This window comes from Alosa alosa, chromosome 24 (assembly GCF_017589495.1).
Source record: "Alosa alosa isolate M-15738 ecotype Scorff River chromosome 24, AALO_Geno_1.1, whole genome shotgun sequence".
NCBI lineage: Eukaryota > Metazoa > Chordata > Actinopteri > Clupeiformes > Clupeidae > Alosa > Alosa alosa.
In genome coordinates, this window is record NC_063212.1 from 23,498,401 (window position 1) to 23,525,900 (window position 27,500).

Genomic DNA, 27,500 nt, shown 5'->3' on the forward strand with positions numbered 1-27,500 from the left:
CCCACCTACCCACCTACACACTACACACACACACACACAGTCACTGCTCCACTCCCTCCCGCCCACACACACACATCTTCACTGTCATCACTCACATACATTACATACAGTACTTTGCTTGCAATAGTAAGTTTTTATTTATGAAAATAGCCGGTCACGTGTAAACATAGCCTTAGGGCTCTATTTTGCACACCAGCGCAATTGACTTTGTATACTCGCGCTTTTGTCTTTCCTATTTTGCAGTCAGCGCATATTGGAATTTTCCCTCCACAGGTACATGTATAAGGGGCGTTTCAGAAAAAAAGAGGGGGCATGTTCTGGCGCAAACGGTCCCTGTTGATATTTTGCAGTTTCAGAAAACAATTCCGCCACAGACCAGGAACCTCTAAAGTCAGTGGCGCGAATTCTGATGCTATTTTAAGGGCGCATGCATGGCCACAGGCCTGCAGAAATTAATGATATGCACACCGATCTACAGACACCCTGTGCACAGATGGAAACATTCAAAGCCTTGATAATATTTGTCTGTTTCCCGGCACAGTACATCTACATGCAATATCTTTACAACAACAACGCCTACGACCTATTAATTTGGACAACTTTATGCAGCCCTATAAAGGCTAAAGTTACCTTTAGTTTTGTTCCAATTTACCAATTGTGTATGGCTTTAAACATCGTGTGCACTTTAACATCAGCCTATAAGCATTATTCCAGCTGCACTAAGGTTTTGACAAGCACCACAAATTTGCCTACCTTGTTGTAGCCCATCTGAAATAACTCCAAAAACTTTGCTATGTTCCCTCCATCCTTTCGTTGTTTTCAAAAAACGTTTTATATCCATGATGGCCTTGAGTTTGTGAATTCGCTTAAATCAGCTTATTATGTGCTGTTAACCAGCAACCATAGACAGTAAAAGAAAGCAGCAAGTAGCCTTCGCTACAATTTCTGTAGTTGCTGCGTCCATTCATTGTTATTCTCTCTCCTGCTCAAACAAAAGTTGTGTGTGGATTAAGTTGATGATAACGTGTTTACAAACTCTACTTTACATAAAATAAATATTGTAAATAGCCCACTGTCATGCAGTTAATGGGATACTCTGCAGAGTTGGAAAGTTAGGTCAACTTGGAAAGTGTTTCTCGTTGCCTGTTGGTAAGGTACAGCCGTAGCTTACACCTGCAGGAGCGCTTGCTTGGGTGCCTGTGTTGCGAACACATTTCCACGAATCACGGATGTGTTGATGACATAAATTAGGAAATATTAGAGGACTTAATAATACGAACTGCATGCCGATTCCATTTAACCCAAATGCCCCAGCAGCAGCACGGGAGAGGAGAGCTTATCTGACAGATCTGCATTGTCTATAGTGAGGTAATGTTAAATTACATTGTAAAAATATCACCATGCATTCATAAGCTTGTGATTCAGTGAGAGTGATCCCAAAACATCGGAAAGTGACATTTCTGTATTACATTTTGTCAAGAGGAAAAATCAATAGCAAACTGTATAGCACTGTGAACCGTTCCTGGTTGCGCCTGGCAAATCCGCCATCATAATAGCAATCCGCTATGGAACAAGCGTGCCTGTTGTTAAATGGAATGTGAGATGACGCTCTGATTGGTTTATTGCGCGTTACGCCCAAACCACACCCATGAATAGTGTAGCTGCTACAGACCACCCCATTTTAGATTTGCGTCGGGCGCAACCAGGGGGTCAAGAGCGTGCAGATTAGCTTCGGCATGTTAGCATACGGCATTTTCAAATATGGCGCTGCATGGAGCATTTGGAACCAGCTCCATGCACGAAAATCCGCGGTTGGGCACGAGCTCTCATCTTGGCATTACATGTTGGTGGGCGGGTACCTATCCGGCGGCTCCAGCCAAACGTTATTCAGTGTGTATTTCTTGAGGATCCTATGAGAAGACGTGCATATTATGGTTGTTTATCCATCATTTGACAAATAAACAAATAAATTAAATTGTATTGATCTTGTTTCGTTGTTGTTTGTCCCGAACAAACATAGCCTAAACATGATTAAAGACAATAAATTACACAACAGCGGCATGAAGACCTTGTCTCGTTACACCATGGGTCTCCAACACTTTGCTCTCAACCTATTGCCGCCCCCTTTGGAGCTTGCCAGAGGCTGAAGCACTAGGCTACTACATTTAAACACAATTATTTCCGCGAGGCATTCCAGCCTACGAATTTAATAAAAAGTAAACCATGCATAATTAAAAAGAAAAGCTCAATTTAGGCTACTTCGCTATGCAATAAGGTTTCCATTAGATCACAGCGCACGTTCAATGAATGAAGGAAAGGCCTTGTCTCGCAATAAACAGCTGGAAATTCCAACACTTTTTCCACTACACGAAACTTTACAGTGATCATCAAATACCCTCTAGATTTAAATGCCCATCAGTCTCAACATTTAACTATATAATAAAAGTCAAAAAGTAAATTAAATCCCATACCAAAACCGAAAATCGTCTACGTTTGATAGCCTGGTATGCCGTTCCAAACAAAACGCATGTCTCACAATAACAATGTAAGAAATAAAGGTCTGCCTCGAATAAGTCTACCTCAAATAAATACCTGTGCTTTGCAGCCTAAGTAAATAGCAGACCCTGGACATAATTTAGGATTTACGGAAAGAATGCAATCATACGATGTTGGACGCCTGGCGATGCTCTGGCCATCTACTGTGCCTCTGACACCGCTGCCTCATTTGGATGGTAACTCCACAGGTGAGCGCGAAGATTGGATGTCGTGGATGCGTAAGTAAACTGTTTTTTGCTGAGTCCGCAGACAACATTCTCTTTAACCGTTACTTTACCATCTGCAGTGTACAACTCAAAGTAGGCACCACATTTTAGATGAGTTGGGGACGAGTTGCATAATTGTCCGCTCAGGCTGACCGTTCTGTGCGTTATCTTCAATACTATCTTCAATAATATTAAATATCTTCAATATTATTTTCAAAACAGGGTGGCTATTGAGGGCTCTGGCTCCAGTCATTATTGTGGCTACTGGCTATTATTGGCTTGATTTGGTCATGGGCCAACGCTAGAATACGTTTAGAGCACCCGCTATGAGATGGCAAACAATAAAATAAAAAACAAACAAAACAAACTAATCATAGACTGTAAAAATGCGCTACACTTGGCACTAAAAACCGAATAGTTTATTTATAGTTCGACTACGGATATTTCACGTCATGTTCGAATGCATATTTGCAGCAGGACAGCAGGCAGACCGCTCTTAGTTAGAGCCGCTGTGTTATCCAATGAAATTAAGTTGCGCTTCAGGGCGACTCCACTCGGACTCCATACGCGTTCCCGAGCAACTTTTTCTTCTTCTTGTTATGAGGCAAGGACTTTATGTGCATTATCGCCACCCTCTTACTGGAGGACGACTCTCTTTTTACAGAATATCCAATAAAAATCGACGTTGGTCCATGCGTCATTTCCAGCTTTGTAACTTGGCGCATGGTCAGAGCCGACTGGCGCTGGATCCGAACCCCAGTGATCAAGATGGCGTTGACTATGAATTGGCCGGATTTACTAGCCTAGCCTCCACCATTCATTTGTATGGAGGGCGGGACTTAGTCACTCTCTCCAGTTATATATAATACCTCCATGGGCGCAACAGTCAATTTTCCGCCGGTAAAATAGAAACAGCGCCCAAGATCCGCCCACAAAGCGATTTGCGCGAAGTCAATTGCGTTAAAGTGCAAGATATAGCCCTTAGTCTCACTACTGTCACGACTTCAAATTCACGCCTGGTTTGCCCTCTAGTGTTCGAAGCAAGCAAATGCATTTACTAAAGACGCTCTCACCATGTAGGTGTTTTCATGACTTGGAGTTAATTAACTAATGCTATATCAAATGGATTGCCTTCAGGTGACATCTTATCTGAATATTATTGGTCAGTGTTCATGTTGACCAAGGTGCGTGCAGGAATGTGTTATGGTATGTACACCCATCAACAACAGCCCCCGCCACAAGGGTTAATAATATTCGTCCATTTCCCAAGTGCAAATTTGTGCATTAGTCAGCTAATAATGTAGCCTACACAGTACTTTATTCATGCCTAACAACATATTATATTAATGTGGTCAACTTTATACAGCCCTAAAAAGGCTCAATTGACCTTTGGTTTACTTTTAGTCCATGATATGAGACTTTTTTCATGATATGAGAAGTTTAACGGTTACGGAATCTAAACTCAAGTGGTCAGCTGTGTCTCTGTTGATCACTGTTGATGTGTCTTGGCTATCCACGACACAGTTTTTAACTCACCTTAACCCTAAGTACATACTTGAATTTCTCATTGGGGATCAATAAAGGACCTACCTACCTACCTACCCACCACCCTCCGTGCCGTACTTGTTAATCTAAATAATCTGTGCATCTGTGTGTTGCTCTGTGCAGACCCCAAAGAGGTGAACAGGCAGATCATGACGGTGAATTTTCCGGTAGCTTCTCATGTGAACATCAATGACCCTGTCGTGCAGCAGGCCATCCTACAGCAGGTGAGTCCACACTACTACTTGTGAGTCTGCGCTGGGAGTGTTCATGTCATGTTTTTTAATATCTTTCACCGCAAAAACTGATATCTAACCAAGTGTTATAATCTTATAATAATATAAAAACTCTGGTTAAGGACTCTATAAAGATACTTACTTTAAGCTTTCTTGTAAAATGATTTTACTTAAAATAGGTAAAAATGTTATCTGTCCATAGAGTTGGTAAATGTATCTTAAATTTACTTTCCACTCCCAATGTACTTTAAAACACAAACATTAACATTAAACCCAAGTGATTCTCTAGTCACTAAAATAACCTGACAGTCTATGGTGAAAGGTGGTTCTGAATGACTTGAGTTCTGTTCTCCAGATTCAGCAGAGACTGAGGGAGAGTGGGATGACAGCAGAGGCCAAACTGACCTGGAGGAGGCAACCGGATGGACAGATCTTCACAGAGAAGAAGAAGAACAACAAAGAGGGGAGGAAGAGGAGGAAGTGAAGCTTTAAACTCTGCTGTTGTTCATGAAGTAAACTGGGAGATGTACACACTGACAGCACACACAGGGCAGTGAAATGAATGCTCAGCACGTCCGGTTTGTACTTTTAAAGACGAAAAGTCCCACCTGTTAAAGTCCTGGTCGATCGTTTGTCTTTTGTTTCACTTCCCTTCCACCATAATCTAACCCCTAAAGACCCCTAGACAGCCTGAAAGAAGGAATAGTAGACTTTATACAGATAGATCTATCTTTTATATGTCTTGTATGATTTTTATGTTTAAATTTTTAACTTCTTCTGTCTTCTTGGCTGGTGATTGATTTGCTAATACTGAATTCAGGGCTGTTTGAAAATGTTACTAATTAAATGAAAAAAAAAAAAAAACTTCTGTTTCTGTTCAGAGTGATTTGTTTTAGTCTCTACACTTTGTTCTACTAAATCCTTAATTAATCTATTTTTTGTCTCAGTAGCTTTCACCAATCTAACAAGTTGACTTACACAAATCCCATGAACATTTGATACATTGGAGCAGAATGACAAAACTGATGAGAGTTCACTGCAGGATGGGCCAGTAACAGTAATAGAGTCATACAAATGAATTCATATAAGATGACTGAATACACACTATTATACAGAAAGTTTCTCCTGGGCTGCACACTTAGACCTGTACCATATCAGGACCACCTTTATTTCCACAGATTCAAAATTAGAGTAGATAGATAGATAGATAGATAGATAGATACTTTATTGATCCTCAAGGGGAAATTCAAGGGTCTCGGTAGCATACAGACATAACACACAACATGCACTTGCAGCAGAAATGGTAAACATAAGTGTAAGTATAAACATATAACTAAACTCCACTGTACAATAAAGACAGTAGAAGATAAGACCGATAAGAAAACTAACAAAACTAAAAACGAAATACACTATATAAGTTAAATTAAGAAAGTCCAATGTGCTTGAGGGTGATCAAGCATAAGACGCTTGTAGTGACAGGGCCAGGACTGGTGATGTGCTAAAATGAGTGTGTGTCATGGTCAAGGTGCAAACAGTAGTCCAGCCATAGTCCTTAGTTATGTGTGCCTGGCAAGGTGCTCAAGAGAGTGAGTGTCATGGTGAAGGTGCAAAAAGTAGTGCAACAGTGCAAGAGTAAGGTCTAGAGACCAGCATAAATAATATAGACAATTAGGGGAGTAAAGTGTAATGTAGACAAGGTAAAATAAAAAACAAAAAACTATTTCAGTGCAAGAACAGGTTGAGGTAATAGGGTTATAGCCATTCAGTATTGTATCAGAAGCCTGACCGCAGCCATTGATCATGTGTGCTAATATAGCATGAAAAAAACAGTGTAGCAGTAAAACAGTAGTGAAAACATTAGGCTGTGTACAATCGTAGAACAGTAGTAAAAGAGTAGTAAGCAGTAGTGGGCAGTCAGTACTCAAAAAACATGGACATGGAGAGGGTGGAGAGGCAGACAGACTAAGCAGAGAAGTGTATCTCTCCTCTTCCCTTTAGTGAGGCATTGTACAGTTCAATGGCCCTAGGAACAAAGTCTCCAGCTGATCAAGCTCTTTTGGTTTTTGATTGTGCTGTAGAGCGGATTGACATTCATTGTCCAAGATGTTGATCAGTTTGTTTAGGGTCCTTTTGTCAGATATTGAAGTGATGCAGTCCAGTTCAGCTCCCACTACAGAGCCAGCCTTCCTTACCAGCCTGTCAAGTCGCCTAGCATCCTTCTTCTTTGTGCTTCCTCCCCAGCATATTACTGCATAGAAGAGGGCGCTGGCCACAACAGACTGATATAACATCCTGAGGAGCTTGCTGCACACATTGAAGGACCGCAGCCTCCTCAGGAAGTACAGCCTGCTCTGACCTTTCTTGTAGAGTGCATCAGTGTTGGTTGACCAGCCCAGTTTATTGTCCAGGTGGAGACCCAGATACTTGTAGGTGCTTACCACCTCCACATTGACCCCATCAATGGAGACTGGTAGCAGAGCGGGCTTAGACCTTCGGAAATCCACCACCATCTCCTTGGTCTTTGAAGTATTTAGTTGAAGGTGATTGTGTTTGCACCACTGCACAAAGTCCTCCACCAGGCTCCTGTACTCCTCCTCTTGCTCGTCCCTGATACACCCCACAATTGCAGTGTCATCAGAAAACTTCTGCATGTGGCATGACTCGGTGTTGTAGCGGAAGTCAGATGTGTACAGGGTGAACAGGACTGGAGAGAGCACAGTTCCCTGTGGTGCTCTGGTGCTGCTGATCACAGTGTCAGAGAGGCAGTTCTTCAGTCTGACGAACTGTGGTCGCTCGGTCAGGTAATCTGTAATCCAGGTTACCAGGTGAGCGTCCACACCCATCTGCAAGAGCTTGTCTCCCAGTCTGAGGGGTTGGATGGTGTTAAAAGCACTTGAGAAATCAAAGAACATGATTCTCACAGCACTTTTCCCCTTGTCCAGGTGGGAATGTGTCCTGTGTAGAAGATAAGTGATGGCATCGCCCACTTTCTCCTGGTATGCAAACTGTAAAGGGTCTAGTGCATGGTGTACCTGGGGTCTGAGCATACCTAAGACCAGCCGCTCCATTGTTTTCATCACATGTGATATTAGAGCGATAGGCCTGAAGTCATTAAGCTCGCTGGGGTGTGGTTTCTTGGGAACGGGGGTGAGACATGATGTCTTCCACAGTGTTGGAACTTGTCCGAGACGTAGACTCCAGTTGAAGATGTGCTTCAGTGGCTCCCCCAGTTCAGCAGCACAGGCCTTGAGCAGCCTTGGTCACAGTCTGTCAGGCCCGGCTGCCTTACGAGGATGGAGTTTTTTTAAAAGATAACTTACTTGGTCCGCTGAAATGATGGGGGGGATGAGGCGAGTGGAGGGTGAAGAGGAAGAGGGGTGCTTCTGTGAGGGTTGTCGTGTGGCTAGAGACTGATGGCCATTGGCTGAAGCCAATGTTGTCGCACTGCTCGTGGTCACCATGTGGGGGAGAGGTGCGATAGCCTGATCAGCAGTGATGATGGAGGGGGGGAAGGGAGGGGAGGGGGGCAGCATCTGAGGTCTGTGTGTCTGATGGCTGTTGACTGAGGTCGTTGTCACCTCTTTGTTCGTGGTAGCCATGTGGGGGAGGGGTGCAATATCCAGTGATGGTGGAGGTGAGTGTTGCACTGGTAATGAGGTGAGGTGGGGGCTGGGGGATGGGCAATCGAACCTGTTGTAAAAGTGGTTCAGCTGGTTCGCCCTGTCCAGGTCTCCCTCAGCAGAGCTGCTGCTCTTCTTAAGGCCAGTGATAGATTTCATACAGTCCCACACCTCCTTCATGTTGTTATCTTGCAGCTTCTGTTCCATCTTCCTTCTGTAGTCCTCCTTAGCCTCTTTCAGCTTAATCTTGAGTTCCCCCTGTACTCGCCTCAGCTCTGCCATGTCCCCCTCCTTAAACGCCCTCTTTTTCCTATTGAGAAGGGTCTTGACATTACTGGTTATCCAAGGCTTGTTATTTGGATAGCAGCGTACAGTCCTTGTGGGAACAACAATGTCCATACAGAAGTTCAGATAGTCAGTAGTGCAATGTGTGACCTCCTCTAAGTCCTCTCCATTCAGTAGCACACTCCAGTCAGTGGACTCAAAGCAGTCTCTCAAAGCCTCATCCGCTTCCGGTGTCCACTTCCTGAAGGTGCGCGTGGCAACTGGTAGCCTCTGAACTTTTGGCTTGTACATTGGCTGCAGATGAATGAGGTTATGGTCCGACTTCCCCAGTGGGGGAAGGGGGGTGGCACTGTAAGCATCCCTCACGTTTGCATACATGAGATCTATTGTCCTGTTTTTCCTAGTTGGGCAGTCAACAAACTGGTAAAAGTTTGTGAGGGTGGAATCCAGTGTAATGTGGTTGAAGTCACCAGAGATCGCAAAGAAGGCATCACTGTGCTGAGTTTGGAGCCTAGTGACTGTAGAGTGAATGACGTCACACGCTGTGTCCGGGAGGGCTTGAGGCGCACGTGAGACACAAACAACAATGGCGCGGCGAGAACTCCCTCGGCATGTAGTATGGTCGTAGACTGACCGCTAGTAACTCCACATCCTTACAGCATACAGTCTCCTTCACTGTAACATGTCCGGGATTGCACCATCTATTGTTTATGTATAGCACCAGTCCGCCTCCCCTCTTTTGCCAGAAAGGTTACTGTCTCTGTCCAAACGAGCTACACTGAAGCCGGGCAGCTCAACGTTAGCTGGGGGGATATGGCTTGTTAGCCACGTCTCCGTAAAGCATAGCAAACTACAATCCCTGTACAGTTTCTGATTTCTTACCAGGGCAGCCAGTTCGTCAGTCTTGTTGGCCAGTGAGTTCACGTTTCCCATAACCATCGAAGCAACTGAGGGCTTGTGTTGCCACTTATTCTCCCGACGCCTCGTCCTCACTTTAACTCCCGCTCTGCACCCCCGAAAGCACCACAGCTCCTTCAGGATGTTTACGTGAACCCTACCAGCATTCCGTCGTATTGCAAGCAGCTGATTCCTTGTGTACACAAGTTTGTTGCCGCTGGAGCATTGTAATAGATCCATTTCCATAGGATAGAATGAAAACTCTCCTCAAAGTGCGTAATCCAAAAAAGTTGCGAAGTAAAAAAAGTAACTGGATGAAGTAGCCCATTTCACAAGATGGGGCCGCTGTGTAAATCAACTTCCTGTGGGAGAGCACTGTCCCATAGACAGCAAAAGAAAAGTCCACAGGAAAGACAGAAACAGGAAGACGTTTTACCCTGCCAACTAAGGTATCATTAACATCAATGAGGCCGGACACCTGGACACTGTGAAATTGGTCTACTGTAGGCTACATTGGCACCTGAGGCCTGGGGTCTATACATGGGTGACCAGGGAGGACTTCATCATCATGGTGAACGGTATTCTGTATACTATTGTGTGTGTGTGTGTGTGCGTGCGTGTGTGTGTCTGCTTAACTAAGATATGTATGCTAGCATCAGTAAGCAGAACGAAACCAAACTAAAGCGTAACTAAAGCGGATCATGAAAATCTGACTGCTCAGGTCTACAACCTTTCTCTCGCGCACACACAGACATAATGGTAGATAATGAGAAGCACACACTGGTTACGTAAACATAAAAAGAGGATATGACCTGGGAAGGCAGAGCACCTCATTTGGGCTGAACTAGAGGACAGACCAACAGACAGATAGGGGGTTCTGCCTCTTTTTTTTTGTCAAAGTTCACAAGCCAATAGCGCAAGAACCATGTAGGAGGCTCAAATTTTGCATGCTGGTACATCAATAGGAATAGTATGTAGCAACATCGTTACTTTTGGTCTGGAGAATCCTGCATGGTCATAGCTGTCCCTCAAAGTTGATCAAATTTTTTTTGGATTTTTTGGCTGGGCTCTGTTTAGGCCTTCAGAAGACATAGTTGTACTCAACATAGGCTTTTAATTTATTTTCCTTATTGAGATAAGTAGAAACATTCTCACAAAAAACAATGAACAAAAAAGAAATCCCTTTAGGGTCTGAACAGCAGACCTCACAACCTTGGTTCTCATTTTCAGAGCACCCAAACACCTTGTGGGATTATAAAAAGATTTTTTATATATGTTTTTCATATTCTCCATGATCCCTTCTTTTTCAAAACCCCAATTTGACAAATCTTTCTTTTTTATTTTCCACCGTCAACATGGGCAAAATGCAACATTGAGATCAATGTGTTTTGTATAGAGTTACCACAGGTTACTCTATACCAGGGGTATTCAATTAACCTTCAGCGAGGGTCCAGTTACAGAAAATTTCCTCAAGCAAAGGTCCGGAGCATCATAAAGTTTAACGTGTGTGTATATGTACAGTTAAGAACAAAATTATTCATACCCCTGGCAAATATTGATGCAATGTTGATTTTCTCTTGACCAATATGTTTGTTCTGAAAATGACACTGCCACATGCCAAAAGGTTGTAAGACAATGTGGTAGAAAAATGGAATAAAAAATAAATATTTTCATCTTTTTAAACATTTTTATGAACAATGGCATGTCCAAAATTATTCATACCCTTTTTAAAACCATAGAGACATATTTATTTGCAATCAAAGCTCTCAAAATGGTTCTTATAATACCTACCAAGCCTCTCCATATCTCCACAATAATTGTAGACCGAACCTTTTAGCAGCAATCTGGGTTTTGAGGCAGGAACGATTATTTGGCATCACTTTGGCCTTGTGCTCACTTTTTTGACTGATTGAGGTCTGGACTCTGGTTGGACTCTAAAATGTTGATATTGTACTCCGTTAACCATTTCTTGCCTTGTTTGGCTGTATCTTTTGGATCATTGTATGGTTTACTGGCCCAATGATACCTATTGGGGAAGGTCTCTTTTTTTTTTAAGTATATTTTTTGGGCTTTTTTGCCTTTATTTGGACAGGAGAGAGAGTGACAGGAAGCAAATGGGAGAGAGAGATGGGGTGGGATCGGGAAATGGCCGCAGGTCGGATTTGAACCTGGGTCCCCGTGGGCACTAGGACCCGTATATGGTACTGGTGCTGTAGCCTGCTGTGCCACAGCGCCCCCCAGGGGCAGGTCTCTTGCCCAAGACTGAGGTGGGCATGTTTGGAAATGAGGGGACAACACCACTTACACTCTGAATTATTTAAAAAGGTCACTTCAAAATATATTCCTTCAAATATCAATGTGAAGCAACCAGTTCACAAGCGAGAGGGAGACATGATTAGAGAACAGAACAGAACAGAGCAGAACTGGAGAACAGAACAGAACAGAACAGAACAGAACTGGAGAACAGAACAGAGCAGAGCAGAACTGGAGAACAGAACAGAACTGGAGAACAGAGCAGAACAGAACTGGAGAACAGAGCAGAACAAAACAGAACTGGAGAACAGAAATGGAGAACAGCAATAGGAGCAACATCTTACAGACAGACACAGTGGTTGGAAACCTACTGTATACGATATATAGTGCAAATGAATACGCTCTTGTATTCCTGGTTTAAGCTCAAGCTATTTTCCTGTAGAGGTAAAGAACACACACCAACACGCTGTTTCTCAGGGGAGGTAAAGATGGCAGGCCTGGTAAGAAATAACACTCCAACACTCAGTTGTATGTTCTCAAAAGCCTCAAAGTTTATTACAAGAATCACCCAGTATATACAGTATATCAGAATGATCGGATCAGTATATGGTCAGTATATGCATGTATCAAAATCACAATACTTGACATTTAAGAGTATCAAAATGGAGAACATCTGATGAAGAGAACAGTCATGTATTGTACATTCAGGGATCACAAATTAAACGAAGCAATACATTTGTAAAGGGATCTTTTATAGCAAAGAGTTCTCATCGGCACTTGTTTCGTGTGTGTGTGTGTGTGTGTGTGTGTGTGTGTGTGTGTGTGTGTGTATGAACAGACTGTACGTGAGAAGGAAAGCAACCCAAAAACAATGAGTATACATGAGTGATGGACTCAGATACAGCACAATACAGCCTTCAGAGTGAACATTTTCAACTTCATATAGTGCCAACGTGACACTTATTGTGAACAGTGTAAATAATATTTATTGTGGATTATAAATGGGATGGATTCATTTAGGGCCCATATATTTTTAAATGTTTACAGTTTGGATGTTTCTGTAGTTCAGAGAACAGCTGCTGTGCTGAGGGTCCAGGCTGATTCCCCTCCAGATGGAGCTCTCTGGGGGCTGATGGGTTTGATCTCAGTGCTGATGCTAAAGCTCTGAAACCTTCATCTGTTATACTGCAGCTCTGCAGTCTGTAGGAGAAAGAAGGAAACACTTCATCAGATCAGCTGAAGGACACACAGAAAGCAAAGAAGGAAGCTGTTATTTTGGACATGTAAAGGTTTGTGTGTGAAATGTGTGAGTCTGAGATTTAGTAGGAGAAACTGTGTGTATGAGTTTGAAATGTGTTAGCCTAAGATTCAGCAGGAGAAACTGATGTCTGTGTTTATGAGTGAGACTATGTAACTATAGAATGTTTACAATCAACTAAAACTCTTCTGTCAAATTTACAATTATTTATTATGACTCTCTCTCTCTCTCTCTCTCTCTCTCTGTGTGTGTGTGTGTGTGTGTGTGTGTGTGTGTGTGTGTGTGTGTGTATGTGTGTGTGTGTGTATGTGTGTGTGTGTGTGTGTGTGTGTGTGTGTGTATGTGTGTGTTTGTTATGTGTGTGTGTGTTTGTGTGTGTGTGTGTGTGTGTGTGTGTGTGTGTGTTTTGTGTGTGTGTGTGTGTGTGTGTGTGTTTGTGTGTTTGTGTGTGTGTGTGTGTGTGTGTGTGTGTGTGTGTGTGATACAGAGTAAAGTAAGTAAATAAGAGTGTCAGAAGATGTTTATACAATAATAGTAACCATTCACAATAAATAAAATATTAAATAATATCCTGTGGGCATGGGTGTGATGAAAAAGAGAAGGCAGTGAGGTAAGAAGTAAAGAAGTTTACAAATTAATATTACGTTTTTTAATCTAAGACAGCACTCATCAGTACTTTAACTTTCACCCCAGTTCAGTTTAGATTAAGGTGTTGAGCAGGTCATTCCTGTATTTCACCCCAGTTCAGTATAGATTAAGGTGTTGAGCAGGTCATTCCTGTATTTCGGCCCAGTTTAGTATAGATTAAGGAAAGATCGGAGTGACAGCACTCATCATTTCTTTTTAACTTTATTGAAATCCTCCCACGCCCCAGTTCAGTTTAAATTAAGGTGTATTTCTCCAAATGAATATTACACCGTCACATGTGAATAAGTCAACACTTGTGTGAAAAGAGCATAACAATTAACTGTCACTGTCAAATTCACTGATAGCAGTTCAGTATTTGGTCTTGTGATACTCACTCTAGTGTATCCAGTTTACAGTTGGGATCCTCCAGAAGAGAAGAAAGATACTTCACTCCTGAGTCTCCTGCTTTATTCCCACTCAGCCACAGCCCTCTCATGTGTGAGGGGTTTGATCTCAGTGCTGATGTAAGAGTTCTGAAGCCTTCCTCTCCAATACTGCAGTTCTGCAGGCTGTAAAGAGAAGTAGGAGAATCATGTCATCTTAATTTCCTTTTGGAAATACTGCAGCCATACAGGCTGTACAGAGAAGTAGTAGAAACACTTCATCTTGATTTCCTTTTGACAATCAAATATTACTGTGAAATTTAAAATAATATCTGTGTAAAAATGTGTGTAAAATTGTGGGTAACACTTTATTTTAATGTGTCGCTGTTACAGTGTACCTACCTAATTAGGTACAGTGGTACAACCTGTGTAACAACATGTACTATCAGGTACTATCATTGTACTTGCATTATGTATTTGTGGGTACCTACATATAGTTGTTACATTGTAATACTGAGTGCTTTTACAAAACTTTGCCAATTTGCCTAAATTTTCATCAGAGGCAAAGAGCTGACCTGAGACCTGCTGGATGGGGTAAATCTGGTTATGATAGATTTGATATACAAAGCATTCTTAGCTCCAGTCAAGGCCTCATTGTCTTCAGTGTACATGTAACAGCTGTGCTGCTACAACCTTGTTACTCTTTAGTTAGTCACCTAAATGTGTTGCATGAGCATGCTGATAAGATCAGAGTCTAGTTATGGCCTATCTGTGGCTTGAAATGAACAGTGGGGCTGTACACTAGGATATCACCTCCACTAGCCAGTGGGAGAGGTGCTGTACACTACATTACATTACATTTAGCAGACACTTCTTGACCAAAGTGACTTACATATGTCAGCTATATTACAAGGGATCATATTGTCCCTGGAGCAACTTGGGGTTAAGTGCCTTGCTCAAGGGCACAGCGGTGGAAGCCGGGAATTGAACCGATAACTTTCAGGCTACTGCACGCTAGCCCAGCTCCTTAACCACTACACTACCACCACCCCACTAGGGACATCACCTCCACTAGCCAGTGGGAGAGGTGCTGTACACTAGGGATATCACCACCACTAGCCAGTGGGAGAGGTGCTGTACACTAGGGATATCACCTCCACTAGCCAGTGGGAGAGTCTTTGCTTTGATAGGGCATGGCCCACTGCTTGGGCCCCGTAGCAGATGAACAGCTGTTGGGTCTTGTGTAGGGGGTGCGTTCGTTCAGTGTAGGCACGCAGTGCTCTCACCAAGAGTTTGTGTAGCCAGAGCTCCTCTGGCTGGACGTCTGGTTAAAAGGCCCCAAGACATTTTCTACTTGGTAACGTTGTTTTGCTTTATTTCAATAAATTATTATTTGATTTGAACCTTGTTGTCCGTGTCCCTCTTTATGTTGCGGCCTGGGAATGAGCTGGCCATCAGTGTGTGTCATAAAGAGAATATAACTTGACATGTGATTGAGTTAGCGCTTGTGTTTGTGCGTGAGTGAGGGAGTGAGTGAGTGAGTGTGTGTGTTTGTGTGTTGTGACGACCCCCTGTGCCCCTTCAGGTCTTCCGGTGTCAGTGCAAATTGTTATTTGATTTGAACCTTGTTGCCCGTGTCCCTCTTAATGTTGAGGTCTGGGAACAAGCTGGCTGTTACAGTGGGTGTCATAAAGAAAATACTGTATAATGAATGAATAAATTGATTGTAATTGTAACGAATGTGCAACGAAATTGGAGCACAGCTCCACATGGTGCCACAGCATTACACAAGAACAAAACACATACACATAATACACAAAATGCACATAATAAATACATAATAAATATGACTAAAAAGGATAAAAGGATGAAGTGTGGGCAGCTGTGTAGGGGGTAAAGTGCATCTGGGAGTCATATATTGCATCAAGGATGAAGTTACAAGTGAGTGTTTAGAGTCCGGATGGCTACAGGAATAAAACTGTCTCGGAGTCTGGATGTGTGTGCTTTTGCAGATCTGTAACGTCTGCCGGAAGGTAACAGTTCAAAGAAATGGTTAGCAGGGTGTGTTGAATCTTTGGTAATGTTCATGGCTCTGCGGTGGTAGCGTGCGTTTGCAATAGTGTCCAGGGAAGGCAGGGGGCGGCCAATGATCTCTTGTGCTGCCTTGATGACCCTCCATAGGGCCTTCTTCTCTGCGGCTGAACACCCCGCGTACCATAGTGAGATGCCATAGGAGAGTTTACTTTCTATGGCAGCTCGGTAAAAGGCTAACAACAGGTCGCTGTCCAGATTGTTCTTCCTGAAGATTCTTAGGAAATGCAGCCTCTGGGTTGCCTTTTTGACGGTTGCGTTAGTGTTGGCTGTCCAGGTGAGGTCGTCGGAGATGAGGATGCCAAGGTATGAAGGAGTGCACTCTCTCCACAGGGTCTCCGTTGATGTAGATGGGTGGTGGATCATTTCCATTCTTCCTCCTGAAGTCCAGTAGGAGCTCTTTCGTCTTGGTGCTATTCAGAGCAAGATTGTTCATTGCGCACCACTCTGTCAGTCGCAGCACTTCTCCTCTGTAAGCAGACTCATCACCCCCTGTTATGAGCCCCACCACAGTGGTGTCGTCTGCAAACGTAAAGATGGCAGTGGAGGGGTGGGATGCAGTGCAGTCATATGTGTAAAGGGAGTAGAGCAGCGGGCTCAGCACACAGCCTTGTGGAGCACCTGTGATAAGCGTGATGGTAGAGGAAAGGTGGGGACCGACTTTAACAGCCTGTTTGTGATTGGTGAGAAAGTCCAGTATCCAAGAGCAAGTGGATGGGGGGAGGCCAAGATTGTGCAGTTTTTTATGTAGTAGGTGAGGGATGATTGTATTGAAGGCTGAACTGTAGTCAATAAACAGCATCCTCACATAACTCACACGGTTTTCCAGGTATAACTTCCAGGTATAACTTGACACGTGAATGAGTTAGTGCTTGTGTTTGTGTGTGAGTGAGTGTCTGAATGACTAACTGACTTAGTGTGTGTGTGTGTGTGTGTGTGATCATGAAGACAAGTCAAGTGTTTAAATAAATAATGATTTCATGTTAATGAGTAAACACATGCACATTCGAAGCATTTTCTGAGAGGGGATGCAGATCATGTCAGTCGGGGTCCGGAGGGTTCTCCCCCAGAAAGTTTTTTGAAAAACACCATTTCAACACAGTTTTCAGAGGGACAGAAATACCAACAGAGAAAGCAGTGCCCGTGTTCTGTCTGACTCACGTGACGTGAACATTGGCCACCTGCAATATCCCTTCACTGCTTGACACTACCCCACATGGAGAAATGTAGCTTGTTAACATTGGAGGGAACCTTTCAGAAATTATGTTTTGTGTGAATGGGTTAGCTAAACCATAGCTTTTGATGAACAGAGATGCAGATCACCCCCCTAATCCATTTGTTTGTGCAACAGCCCATGTTCTGCGTTCACTCCAGCAAAAGTGAAATAAATGTTTTAACAGCCGTCTCATCAGCCGTATCATAGGCTATTTGCTACGATATTTACCTGTTACAAGTTCCATTAAACTTTTAACAGCCTAATTTCGAGTAGCCTAGCCTAGGTGAGATACTGTACATATCACTGGGCTATTAATGCATGATATGCCGTCTCCGTCACGTATGTTCAACCTCTTATGTGTATGTGTCAGTTAATATTCATTTCTATACAAACCAAGGCGGCAGATTCCTAAAGAATCACTCACACCATAAGTTTATCTAAATTAGCTATGTATCAAAAATTACATTTTACGTAAGCTGTAAACAGTGTTGTAAGGCTGCGTGTACAAATCCGCTTGGAACTCCAGTGGAATTTTGATTTGTCAATTCTCGGGCTAACCATTCACTGGTAACTTGCAGCCAGAGCCTTATAGATAAGGCTCTGCTTGCAGCTAGCTCGGCTGGCGGCACTGTTGCTAAGTTACGTTATGAAGTTTGGCACAAAACATTCTCACACAGGATAGGGATCAATAATACTTTCCACCATCCCAAAGGTTTAGTATACATCTCTTCTATGATTTATTTCGATTTTATAATGTTGACAATTACATACATCATTGAAAAAAAAAAACATAGATAGTTCTAAAATTAAATAATAAACGTTTTTCCTTCTTTTTTGAATCAACCTTCCGCGCCTCCCTTCAAATTATTTGGCACCCCCCAGGGGAGGCGCGCCTCGCAGTTTGGGAACCTCTGGACTAGCCAGTCTATGCTGTTTTCATGGACAGCAAGTATCTGCTTCGTTCGTTGTTTTAAATAACGTGTTTGTTGCTTCTACCCACGTTATCTCCAGTGGTTCAGTTTCACTAAATGCTCTTTATTTTATAAGACTAAACACACACACATTGAATGATGTACCGCTCACACAACAACCGCCAGCTCAGTCCTGTACATCTTCCATGAAAATAAATAAATGTCCATATTTTTCCTCTTTATTTTTATAATACTAAATCAAGATATAATATATCTAATAATAATATTATTATATTATTAATAACATCACAGTTCATCCATTGCAACTGGATTGATGAAAGGTCACTTACACCTGTAGGCTACATTGTATTTGGGAAAAGCAAAAGGTATCAGCATAATGTTATTTATTTATTTTTTATGTATTTATAAACAAAAACCATCTCTGTCAGTTCCATGCCGTTTTCAACAGCTATCAAAAACAAAGGTCATTTTTGGATGGATGGATTTTTTGTGAATGTTTCTTCTTCTACATAAGATTTTTAGTCATCTTTAGTTCATGTAATACTTTATTGTCAATGCACAAATTAAGTAACAGTAGTCTGAAACGTTATTGTTAATGCACAAATTAAGTAACAGTAGCCTAGTCTGAAACGAAATGCTGTTTTACATCTAACCAGTGGTGCAAATAACTGACATGTTCAAATGGGCCTTGATGAAATGCGTCGCTAGACTGTTCATACACATTTTAACGGGCCAAAGTTGAAGAGCTTTTGTCCGTTATTGTTAGTGCAAATATAGGCTGATTCATGTTCCCTTGCATTGTTTAACTGAGGTCCATGGCTAGTCTGGCTTTCATCAGACCAAGCTCAATCTTTTAAGAAATCAAAAAATAAATAGCGGGCAGATCAGGCTGGGTTCACCCAGCCTAGTCCATAGGCACCCGATATTGTTTAATTTTCGATTGAGATATACACGCTCTCTGGCTATTCTAAATGCAAAAATGCATCAGGGAGTTATGACAAAACGGTAACTAACAAACTAGATCCTAATACAAAGTTGTTAGCTTCCCTAAGCTACAGGTAGGATTATAAGGTAGGCCTAATGACAACATAAATTGTCAATAGGCTATGCTGGCGACACAAATAAAAATCTCCTTTGAAACCAATGGCTTACGCCTTACAGTATCAAGGGACTTTAACTGTCATATCGTGGCGAAAAGTTGTAATAACATTCACGCAGCTCCATGAGTCAAGGAAAGCGCGAATGAAGTAGCCACTTCTAAATGGGACCCACTACACAGTAGCTTAAGGTGTTTTGCTAAAGCAGCCATAATGAAATGAAGGTGTCATTGTTTGGATACTTCACACACACGCGTGCTTTTAATTTCACAGACTACAACTACCAAGCTGTAATCAAAGCACATCGATTCCCCTCTCACACCCTGCACGCACTTAAAACAAAATAAACAGGCGTCTCAGTCTCACGCATGTATAGGCAAAACTGTATCAGACCGGTGTAACGTTGGTAAATCCCGGTGTAACGTTGGTAAATCTTCCATTGCACAGAATGATTTTGTAGCACGTGCAATAAATGACAGTCGAAAGATACAAACAGTGCTGCTATACATTTGCTTGGTATAACCGCATTTATAGTTTTCTACAAATGCAATAAATCAAATGCCTCCATCACTCAACCAACGCTAACGGTAACATTACCTAGGTCCTTATTGATATTACAAGATTAACGTACCTGCAGTAAAAACCAAGCATGTCCGATAAACATCCTGAGATTTATTTCGGCTTCAAGAAGAAATGGGAATTACACTTCATGTGAACATCGTCCTATCCTTATTAGATGTTCGCTGCGTAAATTACAGTCCTTGTATGAAGCGTCCATTGTTTTTTCCAACCCACTTTTAACTTCCAACAAAATTACGTCTCACTGCAACGATCGCCATCTAGTGGACAAGCGATAAGCGACCAATACTGAAAATGCAGCCATGATGATGATGATGAATATTTATTTTGGCTTTCTTTTAATCCTACTGATTTTCATTTTTTTACCGGGGGCAAATCACAAATGAGTGATTATGAGCCAGGTTGATGTGGGCCCTTGAGACCAACATACCATAAAAGATTCACAGAGAACTGTGTCTGCCCTACCCTCCTTTCGGGGGGGTCCAGTCCAGCGGGGGGGGCTGCAGATGAAAACGAAAAATGACGGTTCCATGCTATCCATGTGGGGTACATGCCCACCAAGTTTTTGTGTACCCGGTCTTTCAGTGTCCCAGGAATCCTTGTTGGTGTGCGCCACTAAATGTACACATAAATTATTTTATTGTAAGGCCCCCCATGAACGAAAGTACACAAAACTTGGCATGCATTCAGAGGGTGTCATAATGATCCTACACTTTTAATTTCGTGCAGTTTTGACCTTGTCAGCCAGAGATATTGAGATGAAAACACCTAATTTTTTTTTGCTTTTTAATTTTTTAACTAGGTGGCGCTATACATGAAATAAGTGGTAATGGGATGGGTTGACATGCCCCTTAAGACAACAACATAAAAAAGGTGGACCCCCTAGGCCCTATGGTTCTCGAGATATTCACAGAAAACTGTCTCCGGCCACCTACAGGCCAGTTGGTGTATAGTAATATAAATTAATTTATTGTGTGGCCCCCATGAACAAAATTCCACGAAACTTGGCGTGCATTCAGAAGGTGTCAAAATGATCCTACACTTCCAATTTCAGGTGCAGTTTTGACTATGTTAGGTCACAGATACCTACAATTACAACACCTCATTTTTTACTTTTTGTGTTTATAATATTATTTCCTTATCTGGAAAACGTCATAATAATATTATTTCCTTATTACTTTCTTTTTTTTTCTTTCGGTTCCATAATAGGCTACCATTCCATTGTGCCGCAAATTATCCGCAGACCAGCAATCTCCTCGTCAAGGAGGCTGTAACCCTGCATATCATAGATAGAGAAAGCATGCTCTGGGAACAGAACACAGTTGCCTGTCCAGTGTAGCCATGGGTTTGTCTACAAGGAAAATAAAAGGTGTCTTGGTGCGGTTGCGGCCGCAGCCCCTGCACCCCCACTTCCAACGTCACTGAATACATGAGTATGTGTGAAAAAAAACCTCTACAAAAAAAATCACTGTTAAATTCACTGACAGCAACTCAGTATTTGGTCTTGTGATAGTCACTGTAGTTTCCTTTTGGACAGTCAAATATTACTGTCAAATGTACAATAATCTGTTAAATAAGGTAGTGTGTGTGCGTGGTAGAAAAAAGACCAGGGAAAGAGAAGCGTTTTACTCCTGTGTAAATAGTAACCTTTTAACTGTGAATTAGTTTGTTTGTGTGTGTGTGTGTGTGTGTGTGTGTGTGTGTGTGTAAGAGACAGAGAGAGAGATCAAGAAGAAAAGGCAGAGAGATAAGAAGTGTTTAAAGTAATGCTAATCAATTTAATTTGAATAAGTAAAAACATGTGCGGTTTTGAGTGGGAAAAATACTTTTAAAAACATCACAGTGAAATCCTCTGACAGCAATTCAGTATTTGGTCCTATGATACTCACCGTAGTTTCTCCAGTTTACAGTTGGGATCCTCCAGAACAGAAGAAAGATGCTTCACTACTGAGTCTCCTGCTTTATTCCCACTCAGCCACAGCTCTCTCATGTGTGAGGGGTTTGATTTCAGTGCTGATGCAAGAGCTCTGAAGCCTTCCTCTCCAATGCTGCAGTTCTGCAGGCTGTAAAGAGAAGTAGGAGAAATACTCCATCTTTATTTCCACAACAATCACATAGTACTCTAATTATCTGTTAAATAAGGATGTGTGGACAAATAACATGTGCAGAGGGATGCAGATTAAAGAGAAATTGTTTTTACTCAGTAAACCTTAACATGTCAATGTGTATATAAGTATATATACTTTTTTGATCCCGTGAGGGAAATTTGGTCTCTGCATTTATCCTGTGAATTAGTGAAACACACTCAGCACACAGTGAACACATGGTGAGGTGAAGTAGTGTGAGGTGAAGCAGTGAGGGGTTAGGTGCCTTGCTCAAGGGCACTTCAGCCGTTCCTACTGATCGGACAAGCCCGAAGCCCTAGACCAGTAGGCCACGACTGCCCCAAGTGTGTGTGTGTGTGTGTGTGTGTGTGTGTGTGTGTGTGTGTGTGTGTGTGTTGTGACAACCCCCTGTGCCCCTTCAGGCCTTCTCCTGTCAGTGCGTGGGCAGGGCTGGGCCTGCTTAGGCTGATACCCTTATTGATTGCCTCTGTGTTTGGGGTGGGGCTATATAAGGGGTTCCCTATCTCTCTCATTTGGCACTTCTGTTCCTTCTTGCAGGCAGCCATTTTGATTTCCTCACACTTGCACTTTGCGCTCTCCCCTCACATCCTCTCTCCTGGCATCCACACACGTATTAACGTTTTTCATGTGACGTATTCTAGGTTCTATAGCTTTGTTTACATCCAGCTGGTAGGCAAGGGACAAGTTGAACCCATTGAACATCGTTGTCTGCAGCTGCCTCTATAGGCTACATCTCTTTATTTCAGCAATGTCAACATTTCAGGCATCAATAAAGGTGATGATGAAACGTTATCCCATTGTTCAATATTTGATAGCCTGTCACAGGAACGTTGTTTCGCTAAAATCGCCCTGATTTGGTGCATTGATCTGTATCGATAACGTTATGGGAGAACCTGCATGTAGCCTAATGGTAGCCTAACTTTTTTTCTCTGTTCAAAACTCGGTTTACAAGAAGACAATAGCCTTTCTTAGAAGCTGTGAAATTTGACCAGAAAGGAACATGTCTTCCTTCTGAAAGCTGACACAAAATCAAACAATATTTGATCATTTAACTTCAACTGAACAGAGACAGGTCTTGGTAGGCAGTAGACTCAGCAGACGTTAAAACAGTAGCCTACTGTTATAGCCAGAGTCAGTCAGCATCATGTAACATTAATGGCGTTAGTCATGAATCCTGTAACATATTATATCATATAACAGCGATGGCTTATTCGAAGACGATCTGCATGGATATATAACCACCCAGAAAAACTCAGAATGTGAGTGATAAAGTTAATTAATTGTATGAAACTTTTTATTAGTTATCCATTGCAGCATCGCCTATATTAGGCTGTTATGCTAGCTCAGCCCTTTAAATATGTTGTTATTTTGGTCATGTGGACTTGATTAAACGGGTAAAGATAATTCATAAACTGCTTATTTCTTACATGACTGAAGCAGTAGCCTAGGTTCAACAGTGGTGTTTGAGGTTGCTGTGTGTGATCGCTAAACAATTAGGATCAAATCAGTTTATTTTGACATACGGGAGTTAGCCTGACCTGTAACGTTAGCCTATAGCACATAAGCCTATTCTGTTTTCATTTATTAGCATTTGTTGTGATTATATAATCAAATGACACTCATGATAACTTGAAATAGAAGGACAGAAGATAGGTGATTGATGTCCACAAGAACGAATTTCACGAGACAAATTAGAACAAACTGTTCCGGTAAAAATATTCTTGCCATGTTTAAAATGCTGCACTTTTTTCCTTCAATTTCCTTCTCTGGCAATTCATTTTTGGATGACTGTAGATAGGAGTATTTTAGCCTACGTCTTCGTAGACAGTAGGCTACACCATTAGGCTATCTTGAGAATGAAAGACTTCACAGCTGCTAACGATCATCCTCCACAACCACGAGGATAGGTAGCCTAAACGGTAAATTAAGCCTTTTTGCTTCTTATTGTAAAACCAACTGTTAGGGCCTACACAAGTGGTCGGCAACCCGGTCAATATTTGATATTAAAATTTCAATTTTGAAGCTATTTGTAACTATGTGTAGCCTATGCAACCCGACTGTTGTAGGCTTGCCTACCACTCTCTGCAGTGCCTTGCCTACCATTCTTGCCTACCACTCTAGTTGTAAACAAACGGTCACATGACATTATGACGTAGGTGCAAAACCTTAATACACACATGCCACCACTCCCATTCATTACCCCTAGACATTTTCTACCTGGTAACGTTGTTTTGCTTTAATTCAATAAATTATTATTTGATTTGAACCTTGTTGTCCGTGTCCCTCTTTATGTTGCGGCCTGGGAACGAGCTGGCCATTACAGTGTGTGTCATAAAGAGAATATAACTTGACATGTGATTGAGTTAGCGCTTGTGTTTGTGCGTGAGTGAGGGAGTGAGTGAGTGAGTGTGTGTGTGTTTGTGTGTTGTGACGACCCCCTGTGCCCCTTCAGGTCTTCCGGTGTCAGTGCAAATTATTATTTGATTTGAACCTTGTTGCCCGTGTCCCTCTTAATGTTGAGGTCTGGGAACAAGCTGGCTGTTACAGTGGGTGTCATAAAGAAAATACTGTATAATGAATGAATAAATTGATTGTAATTGTAACGAATGTGCAACGAAATTGGAGCACAGCACCACATGGTGCCACAGCATTACACAAGAACAAAACACATACACATAATACACAAAATGCACATAATAAATACATAATAAATATGACTAAAAAGGATAAAAGGATGAAGTGTGGGTAGCTGTGTAGGGGGTAAAGTGCATCTGGGAGTCATATATTGCATCAAGGATGAAGTTACAAGTGAGTGTTTAGAGTCCGGATGGCTACAGGAATAAAACTGTCTCGGAGTCTGGATGTGTGTGCTTTTGCAGATCTGTAACGTCTGCCGGAAGGTAACAGTTCAAAGAAATGGTTAGCAGGGTGTGTTGAATCTTTGGTAATGTTCATGGCTCTGCGGTGGTAGCGTGCGTTTGCAATAGTATTCAGGGCAGGCAGGGGGCGGCCAATGATCTCTTGTGCTGCCTTGATGACCCTCCATAGGGCCTTCTTCTCTGCGGCTGAACACCCCGCGTACCATAGTGAGATGCCATAGGAGAGTTTACTTTCTATGGCAGCTCGGTCAAAGGCTAGCAACAGGTCGCTGTCCAGATTGTTCTTCCTGAAGATTCTTAGGAAATGCAGCCTCTGGGTTGCCTTTTTGACGGCTGCGTTAGTGTTGGCTGTCCAGGTGAGGTCGTCGGAGATGAGGATGCCAAGGTATGAAGGAGTGCACTCTCTCCACAGGGTCTCCGTTGATGTAGATGGGTGGTGGATCATTTCCATTCTTCCTCCTGAAGTCCAGTAGGAGCTCTTTCGTCTTGGTGCTATTCAGAGCAAGATTGTTCATTGCGCACCACTCTGTCAGTCGCAGCACTTCTCCTCTGTAAGCGGACTCATCACCCCCTGTTATGAGCCCCACCACAGTGGTGTCGTCTGCAAACGTAAAGATGGCAGTGGAGGGGTGGGATGCAGTGCAGTCATATGTGTAAAGGGAGTAGAGCAGCGGGCTCAGCACACAGCCTTGTGGAGCACCTGTGATAAGCGTGATGGTAGAGGAAAGGTGGGGACCGACTTTAACAGCCTGTTTGTGATTGGTGAGAAAGTCCAGTATCCAAGAGCAAGTGGATGGGGGGAGGCCAAGATTGTGCAGTTTTTCATGTAGTAGGTGAGGGATGATTGTATTGAAGGCAGAACTGTAGTCAATAAACAGCATCCTCACATAACTCACACGGTTTTCCAGGTATAACTTCCAGGTATAACTTGACACGTGAATGAGTTAGTGCTTGTGTTTGTGTGTGAGTGAGTGTCTGAATGACTAACTGACTTAGTAAGTGTGTGTGTGTGTGTGTGTGTGTGTGTGTGTGTGTGTGTGTGATCATGAAGACAAGTCAAGTGTTTAAATAAATAATGATTTCATGTTAATGAGTAATGCACATTCGAAGCATTTTCTGAGAGGGGATGCAGATCATGTCAGTCGGGGTCTGGAGGTTTCTCCCCCAGAAAGTTTTTTGAAAAACACCATTTCAACACAGTTTTCAGAGGGACAGAAATACCAACAGAGAAAGCAGTGCCCGTGTTCTGTCTGACTCACGTGACGTGAACATTGGCCACCTGCAATATCCCTTCACTGCTTGACACTCCCTTCAAATTATTTGGCGCCCCCCAGGGGAGGCGCGCCTCGCAGTTTGGGAACCTCTGGACTAGCCAGTCTATGCTGTTTTCATGGACAGCAAGTATCTGCTTCGTTCGTTGTTTTAAATAACGTGTTTGTTGTTTCACTTGCGCAGACACACACACACATTGAATGAGCGCTCACACAACTACTCTCTAAATGTACGCCTCTTTATTTTATAATACTAAATCAAGATATAATATATCTAATAATAATATTATTATTTCCTTATCTGGAAAACGTTTACTTTCTTTTTCTTTCGATCCGCGGTTCCATAATAGGCTACCATTCAATCTCCTCGTCAAGGAGGCTGTAACCCTGCATATCATAGATAGAGAAAGCATGCTCTGGGAACAGAACACAGTTGCCTGTCCAGTGTAGCCATGGGTTTGTCTACAAGGAAAATAAAAGGTGTCTTGGTGCGGTTGCGGCCGCAGCCCCCGCACCCCCACTTCCAACGTCACTGAACACATGAGTATGTGTGAAAAAAAACCTCTACAAAAAAATCACTGTTAAATTCACTGACAGCAACTCAGTATTTGGTCTTGTGATAGTCACTGTAGTTTCCTTTTGGACAGTCAAATATTACTGTCAAATGTACAATAATCTGTTAAATAAGGTAGTGTGTGTGCGTGGTAGAAAAAAGACCAGGGAAAGAGAAGCGTTTTACTCCTGTGTAAATAGTAACCTTTTAACTGTGAATTAGTTTGTTTGTTGTGTGTGTGTGTGTGTGTGTGTGTGTGTGTGTGTGTAAGAGACAGAGAGAGATATCAAGAAGAAAAAGCAGAGAGATAAGAAGTGTTTTTAAGTAATGCTAATCAATTTCATTTGAATAAGTAAAAACATGTGCGGTTTTGAGTGGGAAAAATACTTTTAAAAACATCACAGTGAAATCCTCTGACAGCAATTCAGTATTTGGTCCTATGATACTCACTCTAGTGCCACCAGTTTACAGTTGGGATCCTCCAGAAGAGAAGAAAGATGCTTCACTCCTGAGTCTCCTGCATTATTCTCACCCAGCCACAGCAATCTCATGTGTGAGGGATTTGATCTCAGTGCTGATGCAAGAGCTCTGAAGCCTTCCTCTCCAATGCTGCAGTTCTGCAGGCTGTAAAGAGAAGTAGGAGAAATACTCCATCTTTATTTCCACAACAATCACATAGTACTCTAATTATCTGTTAAATAAGGATGTGTGGACAAATAACATGTGCAGAGGGATGCAGATTAAAGAGAAATTGTTTTTACTCAGTAAACCTTAACATGTCAATGTGTATATCAGTATATATACTTTTTTGATCCCGTGAGGGAAATTTGGTCTCTGCATTTATCCCGTGAATTAGTGAAACACACTCAGCACACAGTGAACACATGGTGAGG

At 42.3% G+C, this 27,500-nt stretch overlaps 2 protein-coding genes across 8 annotated transcripts in view; one reads left to right on the forward strand and one right to left on the reverse strand.

The window, feature by feature from the left end:
- LOC125289319 (macrophage mannose receptor 1-like) overlaps positions 1-27,500 on the forward strand; it is a 578,909-nt gene that overhangs the window by 494,934 nt on the left and 56,475 nt on the right. The window lies entirely within an intron of this gene.
- Positions 12,125-27,500, reverse strand: part of LOC125289842 (NACHT, LRR and PYD domains-containing protein 12-like) — a 53,856-nt gene continuing 38,480 nt past the window's right edge. For 4 of the 7 annotated variants that reach the window (XM_048236912.1, XM_048236908.1, XM_048236910.1 and 1 more), the window contains 4 exons: positions 27,058-27,231; positions 21,668-21,841; positions 13,876-14,049; positions 12,125-12,795 (listed from right to left, as the gene is read on the reverse strand). In XM_048236912.1, coding sequence (XP_048092869.1) covers positions 12,612-12,795; positions 13,876-14,049; positions 21,668-21,841; positions 27,058-27,231 — 706 coding nt within the window. In that variant the 3' untranslated portion in view covers positions 12,125-12,611. The remainder of the gene's footprint in view (positions 12,796-13,875; positions 14,050-21,667; positions 21,842-27,057; positions 27,232-27,500) is intronic. The other 3 variants (XM_048236909.1, XM_048236915.1, XM_048236914.1) reach the window with 3 other exon arrangements.